Genomic DNA, 23,388 nt, shown 5'->3' on the forward strand with positions numbered 1-23,388 from the left:
GCAAATTCTGAAACCAATCATTACTTAACTGAGAGCCAATGTAGGTCAATGACAAATTTAGCTTTGTGGTTTGAATAGGAAATAACTACCACATGGAATATAAATAGGGTGAAGCTAGATAAGGTAAAATGTCCCAGGTGGTTAGGGAACCAAACGTTTGGTCAAAGAGGGGAGTGACTCAGGAGAATAGAATTCTAGAGTCTGGTACTAGAGTTGAAAGTCAGTAACAGTTGGAGGATGACGAAGATTGAACAACACTCTCAGGAATGATGACTATGATGAGGAGGAGAGGATTTACAGTTTGAAAGAGGATATTGAGATAGGAAGGGATGAGTCCTTACTGGGATTTAACCCAAGGCCTAGAACAGTAAACAAGAAATCAGAGGACTGAGGGGGAAAAGTATTGAGGACCTTTGAAGTAGGTAAAAAAGCTTCAATAATAGGATAAAATACAAATTCCAGCATTCAGTGCAAGCTGTCACTTAGAATATAGGAATGAAAAAGGAGTAGACCAGATGACCCATCAAGCCTATTCCATAATCAGAGATAAACTTGTACATCAATTCCACTTTCTCCCACGGAGGTAGTGAGGCAGATTTCAATCTGAGACTGGTACAGTTGAGAACAAAGGCGAGATAAACAGTTAGGGCAGGCAGGGACCAAACAGAGAACAAGGTAGGACTGATAAATTATACTGCATTTATTTCAAAGCAATAGGCCTAACAGGGAAGGTAGCTGAACTCAGGGCATGGTTAGGAACATGGGACTGGAATATCATGGCGATTACAGAAACATGGCTCAGGGATGGGCAGGACTGGCAGCTTAATGTTCCAGGATACAAATGCTACAGGAAGGATAGAAAGGGAAGCAAGAGAGGAGGGGGAATGGTGATTTCGATAAGGGATAGGATTACAGCTGCACTGAGGGAGGATATTCCCGGAAATACATCCAAGGAAGTTATTTGAGTGGAACTGAGAAATAAGAAAGGGATGATCACCTTATTGGGATTGTATTATAGCTCCCTAATAGTCAGAGGGAAATTGAGAAACAAATTTGTAAGGAGATTTCAGTTATCTGTAAGAATAATAGGGTGGTTATGGTAGGGGATTTTAACTTTCCAAACAGAGACTGGGACTGCCATAGTGTTAAAGGTTTAGATGGAGAGGAATTTGTTAAATGCATACAAGACAATTTTCTGATTCAGTATGTGGATGTACTACTAGAGAAGGTGCAAAACGTGACCTAACCTTGGAAAATAAGGCTGGGCAGGTGACTGAGGTGTCAGTGAGGGAGCACTTTGGGGCCAGCGACCATAATTCTATTAGTTTTAAAATAGTGACGGAAAAGGATAGACCAGATCTAAAAGTTGAAGTTCCAATTGGAGGAAGGCCAATTTTGACGGTATTAGGCAAGAACTTTCAAAAGCTTATTGGGCACAGATGTTCGCAGGTAAAGGGACAGCTGGAAAATGGGAAGTTTTCAGAAATGAGATAATGAGAATCCAGAGAAAGTATATTCCTGTTACGGTGAAAGGAAAGGCTGGTAGATATAGGGAATGCTGGATGACTAAAGAAGTTGAGGTTTTGGTTAAGAAAAAGAAGGAAGCATATGTCAGGTATAGACACGATAGATCAAGTGAATCCTTAGAAGAGTATAAAGGCAGGAATATACTTAAGAGAGAAATCAGGAGGGCAAAAAGGGGACATGAGAAAGCTTTGGCAAAGAGAGTTGAGAAGAATCCAAGGGGATTTTACAAATACATTAAGGACAAAAGGGTAACTAGGGAGAAAATAGGGCCCCTCAAAGATCAGCAAGGTGGCCTTTGTGTGGAGCCACAAGAGATGGGGAGATACTAAACGAGTATCTTGCATCAGTATTTACTGTGGGAAAGGACTCGGAAGATATAGATTGTAGGGAAATAAATGGTGACACCTTGAAAAATGTCCATATTACAGAGGAGGAAGTGCCGGATGTCTTGAAACGCATAAAAGTGGATAAATCCTCAGGATCCGATCAGAACTCTGTGGGAAGCTAGGGAAGTGATTGCTGGGCCTCTTAGTGAGATATTTGTATCATCGATAGTCACAGGTGAGGTGCTGGAAGACTGGAGGTTGGCTAACGTGATGCCACTGTTTAAGAAAGGTGGTAAGGAAAAGCCAGGGAACTATACACCAGTGAGCCTGACCTCGGTGGTGCGCAGGTTGGTGGAGGGAATCCTGAGGGACAAGATGTACATATATTTGGAAAGGCAAGGACTGATTCGGGATAGTCAACATGGCTTTGTGTGGAGGACATGATGTCTCACAAACATGATTGAGTTTTTTGAAGAAGTAACAAAAAGGATTGATGAGGGCAGAGCGGTGGATGTGATCGATGTGGACTTCAGTAAGGTGTTTGACAAGGTTCCCCATGGGAGACTGGTTAGCAAGGTTAGATCTCACGGAATACACGGAGCACTAGCCATTTGGATACAGAACTGGCTCAAAGGTAGAAGACAGAGGGTGGTGGTGGAGGGTTGTTTTCAGACTGGAGGCCTGTGACCAATGGAGTGCCACAAGGATTGGTGCTGGGTGCAATTCTTTTCATCATTTATATAAATGATTTGGATGTGAGCATAAGAGGTATAGTTAGTAAGTTTGCTGATGACACCAAAATTGGAGGTGCCGTGGACAGTGAAGAATTATAACAGGATCTTGGGCCAATGGGCTGAGACGTGGCAGATAGAGTTTAATTTAGATAAATGTGAGGTGTTGCATTTTGGGAAAGCAAATCTTAGCAGGACTTATACACTTAATGGTAAGTTCCTAGGGAGTGTTACTGAACAAAGAGACCTTGGAGTGCGGTTCATAGCTCCTTGAAAGTGGAGTCACAGGTTGATAGGATAGCGAAGAAGGTGTTTGATTTGCTTTCCTTTCCTTTATTGGTCAGAGTATTGAGTACAGGAGTTGGGAGGTCATATTACGGCTGTACAGGACATTGGTTAGGCCACTATTGGAATATTGCATGCAATTCTGGTCTCCTTTCTATCGGAAAGATGTTGTGAAACTTGAAAGGGTTCAGAAAAGATTTACAAGGATGTTGCCAGGGTTGGAGGATTTGAGCTATAGGGAGAGGCTGTTTTCCCTGGAGCGTCTGAGTGGGAGGCTTATAGAGGTTTACAAAATCATGATGGGTATGGATAGGATAAATGGACAAAGCATTTTCCATGGAGTGGGAGAGTCCAGAACTAGAGGGCATAGGTTTAGGGTGAGAGGAGAAAGATTTAAAAGAGACTCAAGGGGCAACTTGCTTACGTACAGGGTGGTACATGTATGGGACGAGCTGCCAGAGGAAGTGGTGGAGGCTAGTACAATTGCAACATTTAAGGGGCATTTGGATGGGTATAAGAGGAAGGGTTTGAAGTGATATGGGCCAGATGCTGGCAGGTGGGACTAGAGTAGGTTGGGATATCCGGTCGGCATGGATGAGTTGGACCAAAGGGTCTGTTTCCGTCCTGTACATCTCTATGACTCTGTGCCTCTAAATCCACAGTTCTTAGGGGTAGAGAATTCTAAAGATTCAAAAGCCTTGAGTGGAGAAATTTCTCTTCATTTTAGCTCCAATAGCTGACCCCCAATCCTGAGATACTTATCCCTAGTTCCGGACTCTCCACTCTTTTAGATAATTCCATACTTTCTCACTTAACTAGCAAGCATTCCCTTTGCATCTCCCTCTTACCTAATGTATCCACCTGGCCTGTGTTTCCAGTAACTTTGAATAGCTTATACTCAGTTCTCTCATCTAAGTCATTCATACAGATTATGAATAACTGACTGTAAGAGGCCACATTTTAATTTTTTTAGGACTATAAACTGAAGTGGAAAATGGTCTGCTCGATAGCTGAACTATCAACAAGAGCTTTGCAACTTGAAAATAAAATGCTACATACGTCAGGTTGTGCCAGGCAACGTTACTTTTTGAACCAGTGAAGGAAAGAATTTGACGCTGAGCCATTGTATTAAGGAAATTCTTCCTGACAACAGCCCTCTGATTGCATTAGCTGCAGAGTGTTAAAATCTAAGTACCAGGGCAGCAGAGAAATCCAGACTGTGATCTGAATGTATTCATCCCTTCCTTACCATTTGTGTAGAATGTCAACAGAAAACTGAGAAAGCTTAAAAGAAACAATTTGAACAAGATCTAGGTCTGCTGGACAAATTATTGTAGAATAACCAACATTTTACAGATAGCAGCATTGATGAGGGGGGAGGTCACATTGCAGCTGTACCAGACATTGGTTAGGCCACTGTTGGAATATAGCCTGCAATTGCGGTCTCCTTCCTATCGGAAAGATGTTGTGAAACTTGAAAAGATTCACAAGGATGTTGCCACGGTTGGAGGATTTGAACTATAGGGAGAGGCTGAACAGGTCGGCGCTGTTTTCCACGGAGCGTCGGAGGCTGAGAGGTGAACTTATACAGGTTTAGAAAATCATGAGGGGCATGGATAGGATGAATAGACAAAGTCTTTTCCCTGGGGTCGGGGAGTCCAGAACTAGAGGGCATAGGTTTAGGGTGAGAGGGGAAAGATATAAAAGAGACCTAAGGGGCAATTTTTTTCACGCAGAGGGTGGGAAGTATATGGAATGAGCTGCCAGAGGATGTGGTGGAGGCTGGTACAATTGCAACATTTAAGAGGCATTTGGATGGGTATATGAATAGGAAGGGTTTGGAGGGAGGGATATGGGCCGGGTGCTGACAGGTGGGACTAGATTGGGTTGGGATATCTGGTCGGCATGGACAGGTTGGACCGAAGGGTCTGTTTCCATGCTGTACATCTCTATGACTCTATGACTGAGATACAATTTGAAATTAGTGCTTAAGAGATTTGGAGTTTAGTTCACCCTGTCTATGATCTATGTTCATTCTTAGTATTTACAGCAAACCTTTTGTCTTGTGTCTGTATTACTTATGAAGAGGTGTATGTATATTTAGCATTTTTGAAGGAGCATAGTTGAAGTTGCATAGTAGTACATTAGAAATCCTTAATTTTCTATCCTTTTGTTCAACTTAATTGCATAACAATGAATAGAGAGTTATTTTCTGTTAATTATAAAACGTTGTGAGAATGCTTTTGTCCTGAATAGTAGTCAGTCAGGCAAATTGGTCACCTTCATTTCAAATTGAGATTTTATACATTCTGGGAAGACTAATGGAACAGTGGGGCTTGATTATTTGTGTGATTATCTTCCCAGTCAGTTGTAACACTGACACCGAAGTACTGGCAGCACTTGACCAGGTACCTCTTACCAAGTTGAAAATGACCCATTTATTTCTATTATGCCAAGTGATGGCAAATGGAGTTTAATATAGATAAGTGTCACATCTTTGGAATGTCAAATCAAGATAGGAGTTTCATGGTGAATGGTAGGACCTTAAGGGGTGTAGCGGAACAGAGGGACCTTGGAGTTCAGGTGCACAGTTCTCTGAAAGTGGAGTCACAGGTAGACAAGGCAGTGAAGGTGGCTTTTGGCACACTGGCCTTTGTTAGGGCACTATGTGTAGAAGTTGGGAAGTTATGTTGCAGCTGTACAGGTCATTGGTGAGGCTGCACTTGGAGTATTGTGTTCAGTTTTTGTCACCTTGCTATAGGAAGGATATTATTAAACTAGAAAGAGTGCAGAAAACATTTACAAGGATGTTGCTTGGACTCAATGGTCTGAGTTATAGGGAAGAGGTTGGACAAGCTAGGACTTTTTTCTATGGAGCACAGGAGACTGGGGGTGGGGGGGGGGGGGGGGAATGATCTGATAGAAATGTATAAGATCATGAGAGGCATGGATACAGTGAATGGACTCAGTCCTTTCCCCAAGGTTGAGGAATCAAGGACTGGAGGGCATCAATTTAAGGTTAGAGGGGAAAGACTAAAAGAGAACCTGAGGGGCAACGTTTTTACCCAGAGGGTGATATGCATGTGGAATGAGCTGCCAGCAGTGGTTGAGGCGGGTACATTAACAATATTCAAAAGGTATTTGGACAAATACATGGATAGGAAAGGTTTAGAAGGATGTGGGCCAAGTGCAGGGAAATGGGGTTAGCGTGAATGGGCACTTTGGTCTGTGTGGACCAGTATGGACCAAAGGAGCTATATCCATGATGTAAGACTCTCGACTCTATGCAATCTATCCATTAACCAATTATTAATTCATGCTATTAACTCCAATCTTAGCCATGTGCAAAAATCTCCTCTACAGTAACTCTTGATAACCTTTTGAAAATACAAACTATCGACACTTCCTCTGCTTCCCTGTCTGTCCTGCTAGTTGTACCCTCAAAAGCTCAAATACGGGGGATCTAAGATGGCGGCGATCTGAGAAGATCACACTGCAGAGCTTCGCATTGCAGAAGCAGCAGGACGGTCCTTTAGCCCACCCAACCCAGGTCATCAGGATTTCTTGGGGTGTTGGAAAAATTGTGGAGCCCCAAGAAACATTTAAAAATTGACTTACCTGTATTGTCAGCTGTCCAGAAATGCCTAAAAAAGGGAGGAGGAGCATCTGAGGCCAGGCCTGCAGCTCAGCCTGCAGCATCCTCGGAGCCGATTACTCTCCAGGACCTGGTGAACCAGCTCTCAAAATCTCGCGAAATGTTGGGGAAACAGATTGAAGAGAAGCTGGCTCCAGTCTCTCTCATGCTGCAGATGCATGAGCAGCAGCTGCGATACCTGGAGCACAGGACGGATGAGGTGGAGCACAGGGTCACAGTGGTGGAAGCTGATGCCAGTTCATTCAAGGATGAGATCCAAGCCCTGAAGACGCAGGTTTGTAATTTGCGTGACCAAGTGGATGATCTTGAAAACAGGGGCAGGAGAAAAAGTATTCAGATCATCGGTCTGCCGGAGGGAAGGAAGGTGAGCGGCCTGCAGAATTTGTTGAAGATTGGCTTCCGAAATTCCTTGACTTGGAGATTGGCATGAGCGGATTGAAGATAGAGAGGGCTCACCAGGTCGCAGCAAGGAGGTCGGGTCTGGGTCAATGCCCTCGTCCTTTCCTGGAACGTCCGGTTCCATCATTACCGGGATAAGGAGAGAGTCATGGAGGCTTCCAGACTCCAGGGGAAGGATCCAAAGGCCCTAATTTACAAGGGGTCTAAGATCATGTTTTTTCAGGACTTTTCAGCGGCGGTGATCCAGAAACGAAAATCATATGATGGTGTCAAGAGAAGACTGAAGGAGCTTGGGATTCAGTACTCCCTGAGATATCCGGCAGTGCTTCGGATCACCTTAGATGGATCCATGCATCTCTTTGACACATCGGAGAAGGCAAGAGACTTTGTGGACAAACTAACTTAATTTAAACAATTGTAGTATGTATAAATATTGTTGCTTGGGTATGCGTTTATCATTCTGTAAAAGAAATGGAGGAAATCTGGTTGGAGCTTTGTTTTTCCCCTATTAAGTTTTTTTTATTCATATTGATATTCTATGGGGTGTTTATTCTTTTTAGCTTGTGCTTGCGATCCGGCTCTAGCTGGGAGACGTGAAGGTGGTTGAGATGGTTAGATGCTTATTTATGGGCAGTTCGGGACGGGTAGTTGCCCCCTCCGGGCGCGGGGGGGGGAAGAGTTCCCCTACTCAGCGCTATTGGTGCTTTATATGTTGGTTTGTTTTTTGGTTTTTGTTGGTTTTTTTATTTTTAATAATTTTGTATATTTGTTAAATGCAGTGGTTTTAGTTTATGTAGTTTTTATATTTGGTGGACCATGCGACACTAAGGCTCAGCAATTTGTGATTCGGGTTCCTCCTCTCTGGAATTTCAATGTAATTGCAGAAGATTATGGCTAATGATTTAATTAAATGGTGTACCTGGAATATCAAGGGAAGTCACTCACCAATTAAGAGGAAGAAGGTACTCTTGAGTCTTAGAAAGGAGAAGGTGGATATTGCTTTGTTACAGGAGACACATTTGGATGACAAGGAGCATCTGAAATTACAGCAGAATGGCTTTGACCGAGTTTATTTTTCATTACTCAATACCAGAAGTAGGGGAGTAGCTATATTGGTTAGGAAAAATCTCATTTAAATTGTTGGAATGTGTTAAAGACACATACGGGAGGTTTGTAATTCTTAAAGCCTTGATAAATGGGGAAGAATATGGCATTTTAAATGTTTATTGTCCCCCAGCTCATCCTCTTAAATTCTTGGTAGATGCTTTTTCTAAACTGATAAGTCTCAAGTCTCGGCACATCATTATAGGGGGAGATTTTAACTGCCTCATGGACCCCACAGTAGACAGGTTGCCTAAAGGTCCCTCGATACCCTCTGCACAAACTAAACAGTTATTGGGTTTGTGTGGGGAATTACGATTGGTGGACGTCTGGAGGTGTCTCCTCCCTACAGGTAGGGATTTCACGTTTTTCTCCAATCCGCACAGATGTCACACGAGGATTGATTTTTTTCTGACTCCTGCGGTAACCCTGAATCTGGTGGCACCCTGTACAATTGGTATTATTGCCATCTCTGATCATGCTCCAGTGTACCTCATGGTTAAAATTAAAGGATGTTACAGTGGATTCAAGGTACTGGCGAATGGACCCCTTTATTCTCATGGACAGCAAGTTTGTGGAGTATTTCTCTCTGGAATTTCAGGCATTCCTAGACATCAGCATAGGCTCAGCTGTTCTCTGGGAAACTGCCAAAGCTTATGCCAGAGGGTTAGTTATTTCATATTCCACAACTAGGAAGCGACAGAAGGGTGAGCAGCAATGTCTCCTTGAAGCACGGTTGAAGGCAGCCGAGAAGGCCTATTTTGACAGACCCTCGTTGGTCAAACTACAGAGGATTATGGCACTGAGGTCTGCACTAAATTCTGTGCTCATGCAGACGGCAAAGAAGGAGCTGGCTTTTGCAAAGCAAAGGTTATACGAGCATGGTGACAAGCCAGGCAAATACTTAGCATACCTTGCCAGAAAGAGAAGTGCCCCACAAACCATTACAGCAATTAGGGAAGGGCCTGGGAACCTAACATGTGATTCTAAAAAGATTAATGTGGTGTTCCAGAGATTCCACTCTAAGTTATATCAGTCTGAGAATTGTGAGGAGGGGCAGGCCAAAATGGAATCCTTTTTTAGAGATCTGAAGCTCCCGGGTGTGACTCCCGAACAACAGTCCTTTCTCATTGCCCCATTATCAGAGCAAGAAATGCAGGAAGCTGTGAGGCAGCTTCAGAGTGGAAAGGCACCTGGTCCTGATGGACTTCCCAGTGAATTCTATAAGGAATTCATAAGTATACTGTCAGGCCCGATGCTGAATATATTTAATGATTCATACAGTCATGTTTGTCTCCCACCATCTCTGAGAGAGGCCAATATTTCACTTATCCTTAAAAAAAGGAACCGGAAGACTGCGCTTCATACAGGCCCATCTCACTCTTAAATGTGGACCTTAAGATCCTCTCTAAGGCTCTTGCATTAAGGCTGGAGACTGTGTTACCCTCTATTATTAAAGGGGATCAGACGTGCTTCATAAAGGGTCGCAGATCCTCCAATAATGTTAGGAGGTTGCTTAACATAATTCAAGCATGCCAACAGCAGTCAATACAGGGATTGGTGATTTCTTTAGATGCAGAGAAGGCATTTGACCGAGTTGAGTGGCCGTACCTTTTCTATACTCTAGACCGGTTTGGTCTGGGCGAAGTTTTCATAAGATGGGTAAAGGTTCTCTACAGTGAACCTCTCGCTGCGGTCATTATCAACGGTGTACGATCAAGCAATTTTAATATTTCTAGGGGCAGCCGGCAGGGCTGTCCCCTTTCACCATTACTTTTTACGTTGGTGATTGAATCGTTGGCAGAGGCCATTCGTGGGGATCTCAATATATCAGCTCCAGAAGTGGGGTCAAAATTACATAAGATCTCGCTGTATGCAGATGATGTTCTAATTTTCTTGACAAATCCAGCAGTCTCAGTGCCTTGCCTGATACAATACATTCACACGTTTGGTGCTTTTTCAGGGTATAAGATTAATTTTGCTAAATCAGAGGCTATGCCTATGGGTGGCCTTACAAAAGTGTTGGCTCTTGAGAGTGACTATAGATTCCCATTTAGGTGCTCACAGGGGGGTTTTGTGTATTTGGGCATATTCATTACTCCAGTTCTGGATTGGCTGTTCAAAGCCAATTTTACTCAATTATTTGAAAAAATTAAACAAGATCTCCAAAGATGGGAGGTACGTCCAGTCTCATGGTTGGGTCGGATAGCGCTTATTAAGATGAATATTCTCCCTGGTTTGCTATACCCTATACTGATGCTCCCCCTGATTTTCAATAAACAAACACTCAGGAGACTGAACAGTTGGTTCAGCTCCTTTATCTGGCACCGTAAACGGCCCCTCATTAAATTAGCCAAACTGCAGTTGCCTCACAGATTGGGGGGAGTAAACCTTCCGGATGTTAAAAATTACCAATTAAGCTCGCTTTTGACCTACGTAAGTGATTGGGTTTGTGGGGACCCTCTTTCAATATGGCTAGATATCGAAGCCTCCCAGGCAAGGTGACCCCTTACCAGTTTGCTGTTTTTGGACAAGGTGAGGACAGTTAGGGAATATTGCCATAACCCAATATCATCAATACTGTTAAAGCATGGAGGGCAATTTGGCAGAGGGAAGGTAATATTGGCAAAACATCTTTGTTTACACCTTTAGTGGGTATGCCGAGTTTTCAACCAGGTATGATAGTTTCAGGATTTAAACGTTGGGCAGCTAGGGGTATATCTTGCATGGGTGATTTATTTGAGGGAGATGTAATGATGTCCTCCGATCAGTTAGTACGGAAGTACGAGTTACCTAATAGAGACCTCTTTCGTTTTTTTTTCCAAGGTAGGGATTTTATTCAAAAAAGGACCACACTTTTGACTGATCCCTACAAATCTGACATAGAAAGGGGGTATTGAGGGCTAAGAGTACACTCTCTGTCAGTATTCTATATCACCAATTGGGGGGTGCCACCTCAGAAGAGTCTGATCGACTCTGCAAGATGTGGGAAAGAGAGCTGGGTGTTGAAGTTTCTTCAGAGGCATGGGAGGATATTGGGGAGAATGCAAGGAAGATATCAATTTGCAATAGGACCCATGCTTTACAGTTGAAGATTCTCCACAGGATCCACTTATCCCCAGACCGTTTGTCAAAATTTAAACCAGGGGTATCTTCAGCATGCCCCAAGTGCAAGGTCAGCACGGGCACTCTTACCCATTGTCTTTGGTCTTGTGACAGGCTTCAAACATATTGGAGCGCTGTAGTGGGGGTGCAATGGAGAAGATTTTAGGTGTAGGGGTGAAGAAGGACCCTATTTCGCTCCTTTTAGGCCTACCGTGCATGAGGCAAAACTTTTCAATATTATTACATTCTGTGTAAGAATATATTGCTCGGTTGGATATCAGAAAGCCCCCAGGCCTGTCGGGTTGGCGGAAGATTGTTATGGAGCATATTCCCCTGAATTTTCTCACAGATATGGTACACCACAAAACTGAGAATTTTTACAAGACATGGCAACCCTTTTTGAAATACCTGGACACAGATTTATCTGCCACACTAACAAGGGCGTTTATATAGCCGTAACGATTGTGTTTCATGAGTCCAATGTCCAGGGAGGAGGAACTGTGAATGTATGAGTGTTTTGCTTGGCTGGGCTGAGTTATTACTATTTGTTTGTTGTTAGGTATTTATTTAGTTAGTTAAGTAGCTAGTTTAGGTTTTTTTTAAATTTTATACCTCCCTATATATGTTTATACATTCATATAGGAGGGTGGGTTGGGGAATTTTTTTTTATTATTTGGGTTTAGTTTTGTACTATTTTTGTACTGTTTTGAATTGCATTGTTTTGTATTTGTTGTAATATTTAAAAATCTATTATTAATAAAAATATTTTTTAAAAATAAAAAAAAGCTTAAATACATGTGCTTTGTTTCCCCCATTGTTATGCTATTTCTTTACTAATATTAGTTACTGTCAGTTCTTCAGATCGCAGACTCTCCATGAGTTCCAGCATACTCTCTGCATCTTCCATGAAGAAAGGCACAAAATATTTAATTGCTTTGTCATTTCCTTATTCCCAGTTATAATTTCTCCTGTCTCTGCCACTAGAGGGCTCATCTTTACTTGTTAAAATTCTTAGAATACATTTACAGAATCATAAAGATGTACAGCATGGAGACAGATCCTTTGGTCCAACTCATCCATGCCGACCAGATATCCTAACCTAGATTAGATGAGATTAGATTTCTTACAGTGTGGAAACAGGCCCTTCGGCCCAACAAGTCCACACCGACCCGCCGAAGCGCAACCCACCCATTCCCCTACATTTACCCCATACCTAACACTACGGGCAATTTAGCATGGCCAATTCACCTGACCTGCACATCTTTTGACTGTAGGAGGAAACCGGAGCACCCAGAGGAAACCCACGCAACACGGGGAGAACGTGCAAACTCCACACAGCCTGAGGCGGGAATTGAACCCAGGTCTCTGGCGCTGTGAGGCAGTAGTGCTAACCACTGTGCCACCGTGCCGCCCTAACCTAATCTAGTCCCGTTTGCCAGCACTTGGCACATATCCCTTTAAGCCCTTCCTATTCATAAACCCATCCAGATTCATTTTAAATGCTGCAATTGTACCAGCCTCCACCACCTCATTCCATACACACATCACCCTCTGCATGAAAAGGTCACCCCATAGGTCCGTTTTATATCTTTCCCCTCTCACCCTAAACCCATGCCCTCTAGTTCTGGACACCTCCACCCCAGGGAAAAGACTTTATCTATTTTATCCTGTCCATGCCCCTCATGATTTTACAAACCTTTGTAAGGTCACCCCTCAGCCTCTGACGCTCCAGGGAAAACAGCCTCAGCCTATTCAGCCTCTCCTTATAGCTCAAATCCTCCAACCCTGGCAACATCCTTTCTGAGTTTCACAACATCCTTCCAACACAAAGGAGACCAGAGTTTCTATATTTCTTGGCCATTTATTATAACTCTATTCTGTTTTCTTCTTCTTTCTATCCTTTCTGTAACATGCTTCACTGACTCTTTAAAATCTCCCAATCTCTAGGTTTGTGGCTGTTTTTTGTCAACTCTAAACCTCTTCCTTTAATCTATTTTTCTTCAGTGAGCTTGGCTGCTCCACTTTGTCAGTGGACTGTCTACTCCTCAAGCAAAAAATTAGCAATGCTAATGAAATGCATTGCTCATCTACAATCATGTCTTTTATTTAACTGACCGATCTACCTCAGCCATTTGTCCTCATTCCTCTAGAATTTGCTTCAATTATATTTAATTAAAGGGACAGCATGGTTGCTCAGTGGTTAGCACTACAGTCTCACAACACCAGGGACCAGAGTTCGATTCCAGCCTCGGGGACTGTCTGTGGAGAGCTTGCACATTCTCCCAGTGTTTGAATGGGTTTCCTCCAGGAACTCCGGTCTCCTCCCACAGTCCAAAGATGTGCAGGTCAGGTGCATTGGCCATGCTAAATTGTCCACAGCGTTAGGTGTATTAGTCAGAGGGGAGTGGGTCTGGGTGGGTTAACCTTCGGAGGGTCAGTGTGTACTGGTTGGGCCAAATGGCCTGTTCCCACACTGTAGGGAATCTAACCTAATCTTAATTTTTTGCTTTCACACAAACACTCTCAACATTCATAGGAAATTCAGTTGTATTATGAACATTATCTTTCCTCAAAAGGCAATTTACCACAAGATCACAATTAACTACCATGACACAATATGAGATTTAAAAACAGCCTGTTCCATTGCTGGCTCCTCTACATATTATTCCAGAAATCTTTCTCAAGAACCTCCTTCTGAACTCAGCCTAAAAGATAATGTAATCAATTTGGATTGGCCAGCCCAGAGAATTGATATCCTCTATACTTGTTACATTCCCCTCAAATATGATTTGTTCAACAGTGATTAATATTCTAAACATTAATCCCATTTACTCATTCTTGTTCCTTGGCACCACCCATACCAATTCCATATCCTGATTTTTCTGGACGAAGAATCTTCCTTTAGTGTATTCTTTACCATGGTTACCCCTCCATATTTTTCATTTGCCCGTTTTTCTAAAAGTTAAATATTTTGCTATATTTAGTTCTGAACCTTGGACTTGCTACAGTCATGTCTCACCAATGGCTCGTAGATCAAAGTCCATTCATCCGTTATGCTGCCATCAATTGTGGTACAGGTTTAGTTTTGGAGCCTCTAGAGTCATAGAGTTGTAGAGCACGGAAACAGACCCTTCGGTCCAACCTGTCCATGCCAACCAGAAATCCTAACCTAATCTAGTCCCACCAGCCAGCACCTGGCCCATATCCCTCCAAACCCTTCCTAATCACATACCCATCCAGATGCCTTTTAAAATGTTGCAATTGTACCAGCCTCCACCATTTCCTCTGGCAGCTCATTCCATACACTTACCACCCTCTGCGTGAAAAAGTTGCTCTTTAGGTCTCTTTTAGATCTTTCCCCTCTCACCTTAAACCTATGCCCTCTAGTTCTGGACTGCCCCTCCACAGGGAAAAGCCCTTGTCATTTTATCCTATCCATGCCCCTCAATTTTATAAACCTCTATAAAGGTCACCCCTCAGCCTCCGACACTCCGGGGAAACCAGCCCCAGTTTATACAACCTCCCCTTATAGCTCAAATCCTCCAATCCTGGCAACATTCTTTAAATCTTTTCTGAACCCTTTCAAATTTCACAACATCTTTCCGATAGGGAGGAGACCAGAATTGCATGCAATATTCCAGCAGTGGCCTAACCAATGCCCTATACAGCTGCAACATGACCTCCCAACTCCTGTACTCAATACTCTGACCAATAAAGGAAAGCATACCAAACGCCTTCTTCACTATCCTATCTACCTGCGACTCTACTTTCAAGGAACTATGAAGCTGCACTCCAAGGTCTCTTTGTTCAGCAACACTCACTAGGACCTTACCATTAAGTGTATAAGTCCTGCTAAGATTTGCTTTCCCAAAATGCAGCACCTCACATTTATCTAAATTAAACTCCACCTGCCACTTCTCAGCCCATTGGCCCATCAGATCAAGATCCTGTTGTAATCTGAGATAACCTCCTTCGCCGTCCACTACGCCTCCAATTTTGGTGTCACCTGCAAACTTACTAACTATACCTCCTAAGTTCACATCCAAATCATTTATATAAATGATGAAAAGTAGTGAAACCAGCACCGATCCTTGTGGCACTCCACTGGTCACAGGCCTCCAGTCTGAAAAACAACTCTCCACCACCACCTTCTACCTTCAAGCCAGTTCTGTATCCAAATGGCTAGTTCTCTGTATTTCATGAGATCTAACCTTGCTAACCAGTCTCCCATGGGGAACCTTGTCAAAAGCCTTACTAAAGTCCATATAGATCACATCTACTGCTCTGCCCTCATCAATCCTCTTTGTTACTTCTTCAAAAAACTCAATCAAGTTTGTAAGACATGATTTCCCACATACAAAGCCATGTTGACTATCCCTAATCAGTCCTTGCCTCCCCAAAATCAAGTACATCCTGTCCCTCAGGAATCCCAACAACAACTTGCCCACCACTGACATGAGATTCACTGGTCTATAGTTCCCTGGCTTTTCCTTACCATTTTTCCTAAACAGTGGCACCACATTAGCCAACCTCCAGTTTCTCCTGGCACCTCATCTGTGACTATCAATGATACAAATATCTCAGTAAGCGGCCCAGCAACCACTTCCCTTGCTTCCCACAGAGTTCTAGGGTACAACTGATCAGGCTCTGGGGAATTCATCCACTTTTATGCATTTCAAGACATCCAGCACTTCCTCCTCTGTAATATGGACATTTTTCAAGATGTCAACATCTATTTCCTTGCATTTTATATCTTCCATGTAAGTTTCCACAGTAAATACTGATGCAAAATACTCATTTAGTATCTCCATCTCCTGCGGCTCCACACAAAAACTTAGAACATTTTATTATTTTTCCCTTATGTTGCCTTTGCTGTTATTATTAAACTCTATCCATTCTTGACACATGTTGCTTGATTACAACCAAATGGTTATTCAGCTCTACAACTGGTTTTAAATTTATAAATTTACCCTTACTGGAAACATCCTTTTCACTTGTTAGTTTAAAGAACTATCTATTGCCCTGGTTATTAGATGTATAAGGATACTCATCCTAGCCTGGGTTAAGTCCCAATGGAAGAACGCCTACCTCCACTTTTAATAATACACTTAAAATGTCTAACTTGTTTGTCTCTATGCTAAATTGCTCGAGTCTTGCATAGTATTCTAGAGATTACTGTTCTGTTTCTTAAGTAACAGAAGTTCTTTCCTAGTTCCACCTATTTTGTTGGTTCCTGTGTTGCCCACAACAACTGGATTCTTGTCCTTCCCTCGCCAGTCAAGAGCAGGTTCTTAATATAAAAGCAAAAATGCTAGGGTTGCAGATCTGAAATGAAAACAAAGTGTCAGAGAAATCAAGCAGGTCCTTTAGCATCTGTGGAGAGAGAAACAGAGTTGACCTTTTGAGTCCAATATGATGTTTCTACAATTGCAGATGGGTTTGGCAGTGGCAGATAACAGCCTTCAAATTTTTCATCGTGATGCAAAAAGGAGTATCTATCCCAATTAATATATACATTCCTTGTCAACACCAATCCATTTGAATGTACCAGCAGTCTATTTACTTTTCATTTCTCTTGCCTTTATTTTTATCCATACTGGCAGGCAGTCTTCATAACTGTTGGACAAAGATAAAGGCTGAACCTCTTTAAAACTGAATCCGTGGTCCTCTTACCTGTGAGTCAATCAGTTACTGACCACTGACCAAATCTAAACATTACACAACTGAGGGTTGAACATCGCTCCTGTCAAGGTGTCCAGTTAACATATGCTTTCCCAGATGCACCACAATGCCTTCACCCAGATCTCCAGCTCAGTTTACTAGATGCAGGTTTGGAAACCAGAGCACTGGAATACTTAACTTTAACAGGCAATGAAAGCATAGACAAAAGTTGTGGTGATAGACTGGCTGAGATAGATGTTTTTACTGAGGCCAAACACAAAATTGACAATTGAGAGAATGGAATCAGAAGCTTAGCTTAGATTCAAACAGCAACTGGGGGTTACAAATGATCCGATTTGACCTGAGACTGTGGTTGGGAGAGCAGGGTCAAGCCTTTGGTGAGGGTGCAGAGATTATGCTTGAGAAAACAAAGCATTTCTGCTCTTTCCAACAATTAACGGGAGCAAATGAACATATTCAGGACTGGATGTAAATAAGCAATGAACAGTTTGGGATGTGGAGAGGTAAAAGCTGGAGGTCAGTGCGCATGTGGAAGCTTTGATTACATCAAAGTAAAACATGCAAATGAAGGAAGGGGGGGTGAACAAAGGATGAATCCTTGAGAGGAAATACAAAAATAAATCATCAGTTTTTATGCTTGGGATGGGTTTAAGGAAAACCAAGTGTGAGGGCAATTCTATCAAGTTGAATAATATAGAGGTATTGGAGGAAGATGGTGTTGATTTTCTTTCCTTGTTCTTAAAATCACTTAATACACCATGATCACAGACCCTCAGAAAATGTCATTCAGTAGTCAGTGGGTTAATATAGACAGGCCACATTTTCTGCACCATTATCTTTCTGTTGTTACCCAAGTATGACCTCAATTTTAGCATGTCAATACAGGAGAAACCTTTCAAGATAATACCTGCAAGGCCAGTGATGTGCTGTAAATGTCCCCAATTTCGCCATTCTTTGCTTGTCGATCCTGTATCTTTTGCGTCATTTTATTCATTGTAGCTTGTACCTTCATTCTTGTATCATTGCTGTACATCCATGTTCCAGTGTGGGGCACTTTAGATTCACTGACACACTTAAGTGCCAAAACCATCATCGCTGCTGTGCCAACTGTTAAAACAGAGCCAGATTAACTATTAATTTAACTATGTCAAAAAGTTTAAGTTGTGGGGAGTTTAAGTACAATTCAAGACATCAGGCAATATCAACTTATGCTCCTCTTAAGGTCATTAGCAAGCACGTCGCAAGTGTGCATTATAATTATATTGGTGTCAGTCTGGATCTTTGCGTAGCACACAAGTCAGAAATCTGACTTCACAAGACTAAAGCATTAAAAAGTAGCTGACGCTGCAGTACAGCACTGACAGCATGCTACAATGTCTGTAGCAACATCTTCCAGATAAACTATTAAATCAAGGCACAGGTCTAGTTGCTTTATTGGTTCAATAGCCCACATCAGATCAAGAATCAGTGTCTTGGCAAATGCTTTTTGCTCAAGAAACCCCACACAAATAAATCAGCCAATTGCTCCTCTCAATTATATTGATCAGATCATATGTATCCAAATGGCTCCAACTGAAGTTCACCGAAAATCCAGAGCTATAAATAACGGGACGTAAGACCCATCTTCTGACTTGCAGTATTGACCAATTTAAAGTTACTGACAAAGGAATATTTTTCAAAAGTATATGTTATTCATATGAAACACATTTTTTCTTTCTTTGAAGAGTGACTTCTAAAACAATATGCATTTAGCGATGGAGGGCATGAAATCCACTCCCATTCTCAAAGAAAAAATCTCAACAAAGGTCAGTCTACCATGGCTGACAAAGGAATTAATAGATTGCATAAGATAAAAGGGAAAGGCTCATAATGTGTATGAATAGGAAGGATTTGGAGGGATATAGGAAGGGTTTGGAGGGATATGGGCCGGGTGCTGGCAGGTGGGACTAGATTGGTTTGGGATATCTGGTCGGCATGGACGGGTTGGACCGAAGGGTCTGTTTCCATGCTGCACATCTCTATGACTCTATAATTAGGAATAAATTCAAGAACTGGAAAGTTTTTAAGAATACAGCAAAGGAAGACCAAGAAATTGATAAGGGAAAGGAAGAACAGAACATGAATGCAATTTACGAAAAAAAACTAAGTGAAAACTTCTACAGGTACAAGAAGGGAATTAATTAACGAATTGACTAGGGATCTATTACACATAGAGTCAGGAGAATTTATGATTTGGAGATGCCGGTGTTGGACTGGGATATACAAAGTTAAAAATCACACAACACCAGGTTACAGTCCAACAGGTTTAATTGGAAGCACACTAGCTTTCAGAGACTTTATAATAGAGAACAGAGAAATAATGGTGAAGGTAAATGATTATTTTGTATGTTTTCATGAAAACTCCCAGAATTAGGGATCAAGTGATGTGGGAAAATGAAATATTGGTTTTAAAAAATGGTATTTGTAAGAAGGTTATACTGGAGAAATTAATGGGACTGCAAGTTTATAAGCCCCCAAGACCTGCTCTTCAACACTCTGGGATGTAGAATGAGATAGCTAGAAATAATTGATGCATAGGGGATGAGCTCCCAAACTACCAGATGCTGGAATGATTCCTGAAGATTGGAAGCTAGCAAATGTCAAACCACTAATTAACAAAAGACCAAGAAAAAGGGAACTACAGACCTATCAGTCTTATACCAGTCATAGGAAAAATACCTGAATCTACTATTAAAAATAAATGTACACTTGGAGAAGGTAATCTGATTGGTCATAGTCAGCATGGATTTGTAAATGGAAAATAGTGTTTAACAAATTTTTTGGAGCTTATTTGAGAACATTACTGGTCAAATTGATAAAGTCCCCCAAAGTAGGTTGGTTAGTAAAGTTAAAGCACAAATAATAGGAGACCTTGCACTCACATGCATTAGGGAATGGCTAGCAGGCAGAAGCAGTAGAAATAAATAGATCATTCTGGAGTTGGCAGACTGTGACTAGTGGGGCATCACAAGGATCAGTACTTAGTGGCCCTAGCTAATCCACAACATATATCAATGAAATAGTATGCAGACAAATATTTCCCAAATCTGAAAATTATACAAAGCTCAGCAGGAATGTGTTGTGAGGATGATGTAACACAGTTTAGTGATTGGGCAAGAACATGGCAGATGTTGGAATGGAATGTGAAAATAAATGTGAAGTTATCCTACTTTGGTGAGAGAAACAGAAATGCAAGTATTTCTTAAATGGGGAGAGGTTGGAAAGTGTGGATGTACAAGGGAACATGGGTGTCTTTGTGAATGTCATTAGCGGCTAACATGCAAATGCAGAGAGCTATTAGGAAGGCTAGTGGATTGTTAGCTTTTATTGTAAGATGATTTGAATACAGGAATAGTAAGATATGGATTCAATGGTAAAGAAGCTTGGTCAGCTTACCAAACCAGTGCCGGCGGTGCTCATGTGGCATCAATCCTGACAGGGCATGAAACCAGTGGTGATGGTGTTCATGTGGTACTAGTCCTGACAGGACACTGCTATCTATCCTCACATCATTCACACACAGTGCCAGCACACCCAGACTGTACTGGTAATAGTTGTTGAAAGACACATCATGTTCTGGAATCAGAAGATGAAACACAGATTAGTAAAATATCAGCAAGCTGAAATGTAATTGTGCACAGTCAGAACTGACTGAGGCTGCTTCCACAATATCATCTAAAATGCAATACAACACTTAACACACTCACGATACAACATTCTGGCGTACAATAGCAGAATATACAAGTTTACAGTGGAAATTGTAAAATATAACACTCTAATTTACATGCTTGAACATACAAGAAAGTTCCTTCACATGCTTTGAGGTAATGTGCTACATGTCATACAAGCCAGTTTCAATTTTTCTGTGCCTGTCTTCAATGTCCCCTAGCTTGATAATTGCAAGTGAGTCTTCCATTTCTAATGTGTGACACTTCTCACAGATGGTGAGGGCCACTTCACTCTGACTGGGTTGATTGGATTCAATGATTTTTGATAAATACTAATTTCAATTCAGTCTATGCTGGTTCATTCCACATTGTCCAAGCTTCATGGAATTAATCTGGCAGCTCAGGAGCTTGCTGTAGCCACTTTAAGTCAACATATTTGCCCCTTTTTAAGACAATTTCAGTCCATGAAAGTTCAATTATTAAAATCGAACAATGTGTTATGGATCAGCTATTCCCCCCCCAAAGTATGGTGACAGCCTAGACCCTTACTTTTATATATTTTTTAAAAAGGTAAGGTGCTGTGTTCCAGATATGATTTGATTGTTCCACCACTAAGCCTTAATCAAAATACACTTTATTCTTACAACATAGTTAAAATACAACAAAAAGAGTAATTGGAATAATTTTATTCTATTGAAATACTTAACAAGGAAATGTACTATTTAACCACTAATCATCAATTGTCCCAATCTAGGCAGCATCCAATAAACACACACTTGGTAAATGCAATTCAGGAACATAGTTATTCTTCTCACATGCTGTCTCTCTCCAGTCCAATACAAAGAAACACCAAAAGAAGTAATCTGTCCCTTTTGATTTTTAAAGAGGAACCCTCTCTGCCAAAGACTTGACTCTAGCAGCAGAGAATCGAAGCCTTTAGCTCCAATGACCAGCAAAAACCCACCAAATAACTGAAAGCAAACTCAAAATCCTTTTGGATCGGTGTGAGCCTGACCCAGTTCACTCATGTTTCTTTTGTCTTACTTTTTTTAAGAAGTACACACAGCGGAACTCAAAGCTATTTTCCAACTGCCTGTCTGAAGGAGACATTGCTGCGCCACTGTGACAATAACCCTCTGCAACAGGAACAGGACAGAACACATCTCTTATAGGCACAGCATCATCAGAAATGCTATTTGAAAATCTATAGTCCATATTTTGTCACCATAGTGGCAACAGAGATTGTAACATTCAGATGTGCTTCCTGCCATAATGTTCCTGACATTCCAATGCAAGAATAGACAAAAATTTCAAATAACTTAAAGACAGAAATCATTAATTCCATTCTGACCTCTATGGAACAAGATTTGTTGAGATTGGATAATATCACCTGTGCCCTGTGCTCTCCGGGTACCTAACGGATGATCTCACCCTCCATTTGTTCTGTGGTCCAGTGATCATACCCTTAGCTTGAAGTCAAAGGCTGGAAGGATCAATTCCCAGAGATCATCGACTTGAGCTCATAACTGTGGAACTTTACACTGTTGGAGGTGTTAGAGTTGTTAATCTTTCTGAGCAGATGTTAAACCAAGTTTCTGGCTGCTCTTATTGCATTTAAAAAGATTCCATGCAGAGTTTACCTGGTGTCAAGGCCAATATTTGCTTCTCAGTCGTCAACTAGAGAAGGTGCCAATGGTAATATTTTTCAAACTTGTTGGAGGTTACTATGCACAAATTCAAATGTGTTTTTTTTTAAAATACACTACAACAGCAACTGCAGTTCAGAAGTACTGCATTGGTTATAAATCAATCTGGGAATCTTTAAGGAGCAAGTTTTATCCTTTGTGACACTTCTGAGAGTGACATCCCCAGAAATTTTAAAACTTTCTGTAAAGAGAGTCTGATCTACAAAGCCAGATAGACATTCTCCCAAAGACACTCTCAAAGCCTCTGCAGTAGCCCTCTGTACAAATCTCCCTATCGACAGTCTCATTACTCTATATAGAACCTCCAAGCCTGATTCTTCACAGCGAGCACCCAAGATATTTCAAACATACAGGACACTCACCCTCCATAGAAATCCTAATCAAACACCACCGCCCCACCCCACCAACCCCCTATATACACACACACACACACACGAGAAAGGTTTGAAAGTACTTACGAATTATGTGTTTTTTCTCAGCACGGAGTCTACTTTTCAGATATGAAATTGCACGGTGTTGACTATGATGGTCTTGGCAGGATGCACGCAGGGCCAGCAGGTATAGGGCGGCAAGATCTGTGGAGGGTTGTACACCTGAGAAACTAAAAGAAAGGATTGTGAAAGTCCGATAAGTCCTTCCTGTCATCATTAAGCACAAACCTTTTAAGGCCCTTCCCCATCTATGTCATATCCATCAGTCAGCCCCATTGCCTGGCTGCACACTGGCAAATCCTTGGAGCCAGCAGAGGGCAGAATTCATTTATAAATCAGCAGGTCTCAGAGCTTTCTTGTGATTTGCTAATTGGATATGGGTATTGCAGGCTCAGCAATTTATTCTGCTAGTCACCCTTGGGAGGTGGTGCAGAGCTGCCTTCTCAAACTGCTGCAGTCCTGCTGGGAGACACACAGTGCAGCTAGGAAAGGAGATTCAAGATTTTGACTCAGTGGCACTGTAGGGATGGTGATATAATTCCAATTCAGGAATAGAATATGGCTTGGCAGGGAACTTTCAGGCGGTGGTGGTTCCATGCATTTGCTGCACTTATCCGAAGTAGTAAAGGTCTGGGTTTTGGTAGATGCTATCGAAAGAGCCTTTGGCATTGCTACAGGATGCATTGAACAACATATTGTAATCACAAAGGTAACTAATCTCGATTTTACAATG

The 23,388-nt window shown here is 41.8% G+C and overlaps 1 protein-coding gene across 2 annotated transcripts in view; it reads right to left on the reverse strand.

Moving 5' to 3' along the window:
- Positions 1–23,388, reverse strand: part of LOC122562793 (transcobalamin-2-like) — a 58,035-nt gene that overhangs the window by 17,402 nt on the left and 17,245 nt on the right. For both annotated transcript variants that reach the window (XM_043715986.2, XM_043715987.2), the window contains exons 4-6: positions 22,683–22,825; positions 20,247–20,426; positions 17,719–17,918 (exon numbers count right to left, since the gene is read on the reverse strand). In XM_043715986.2, the coding sequence (XP_043571921.2) occupies positions 17,719–17,918; positions 20,247–20,426; positions 22,683–22,825 (523 nt within the window). The remainder of the gene's footprint in view (positions 1–17,718; positions 17,919–20,246; positions 20,427–22,682; positions 22,826–23,388) is intronic.

Source organism: Chiloscyllium plagiosum, unplaced genomic scaffold (genome assembly GCF_037043375.1).
Source record: "Chiloscyllium plagiosum isolate Xiang-an unplaced genomic scaffold, Cpla_swu_hap1 HiC_scaffold_24, whole genome shotgun sequence".
Classification (NCBI taxonomy): domain Eukaryota; kingdom Metazoa; phylum Chordata; class Chondrichthyes; order Orectolobiformes; family Hemiscylliidae; genus Chiloscyllium; species Chiloscyllium plagiosum.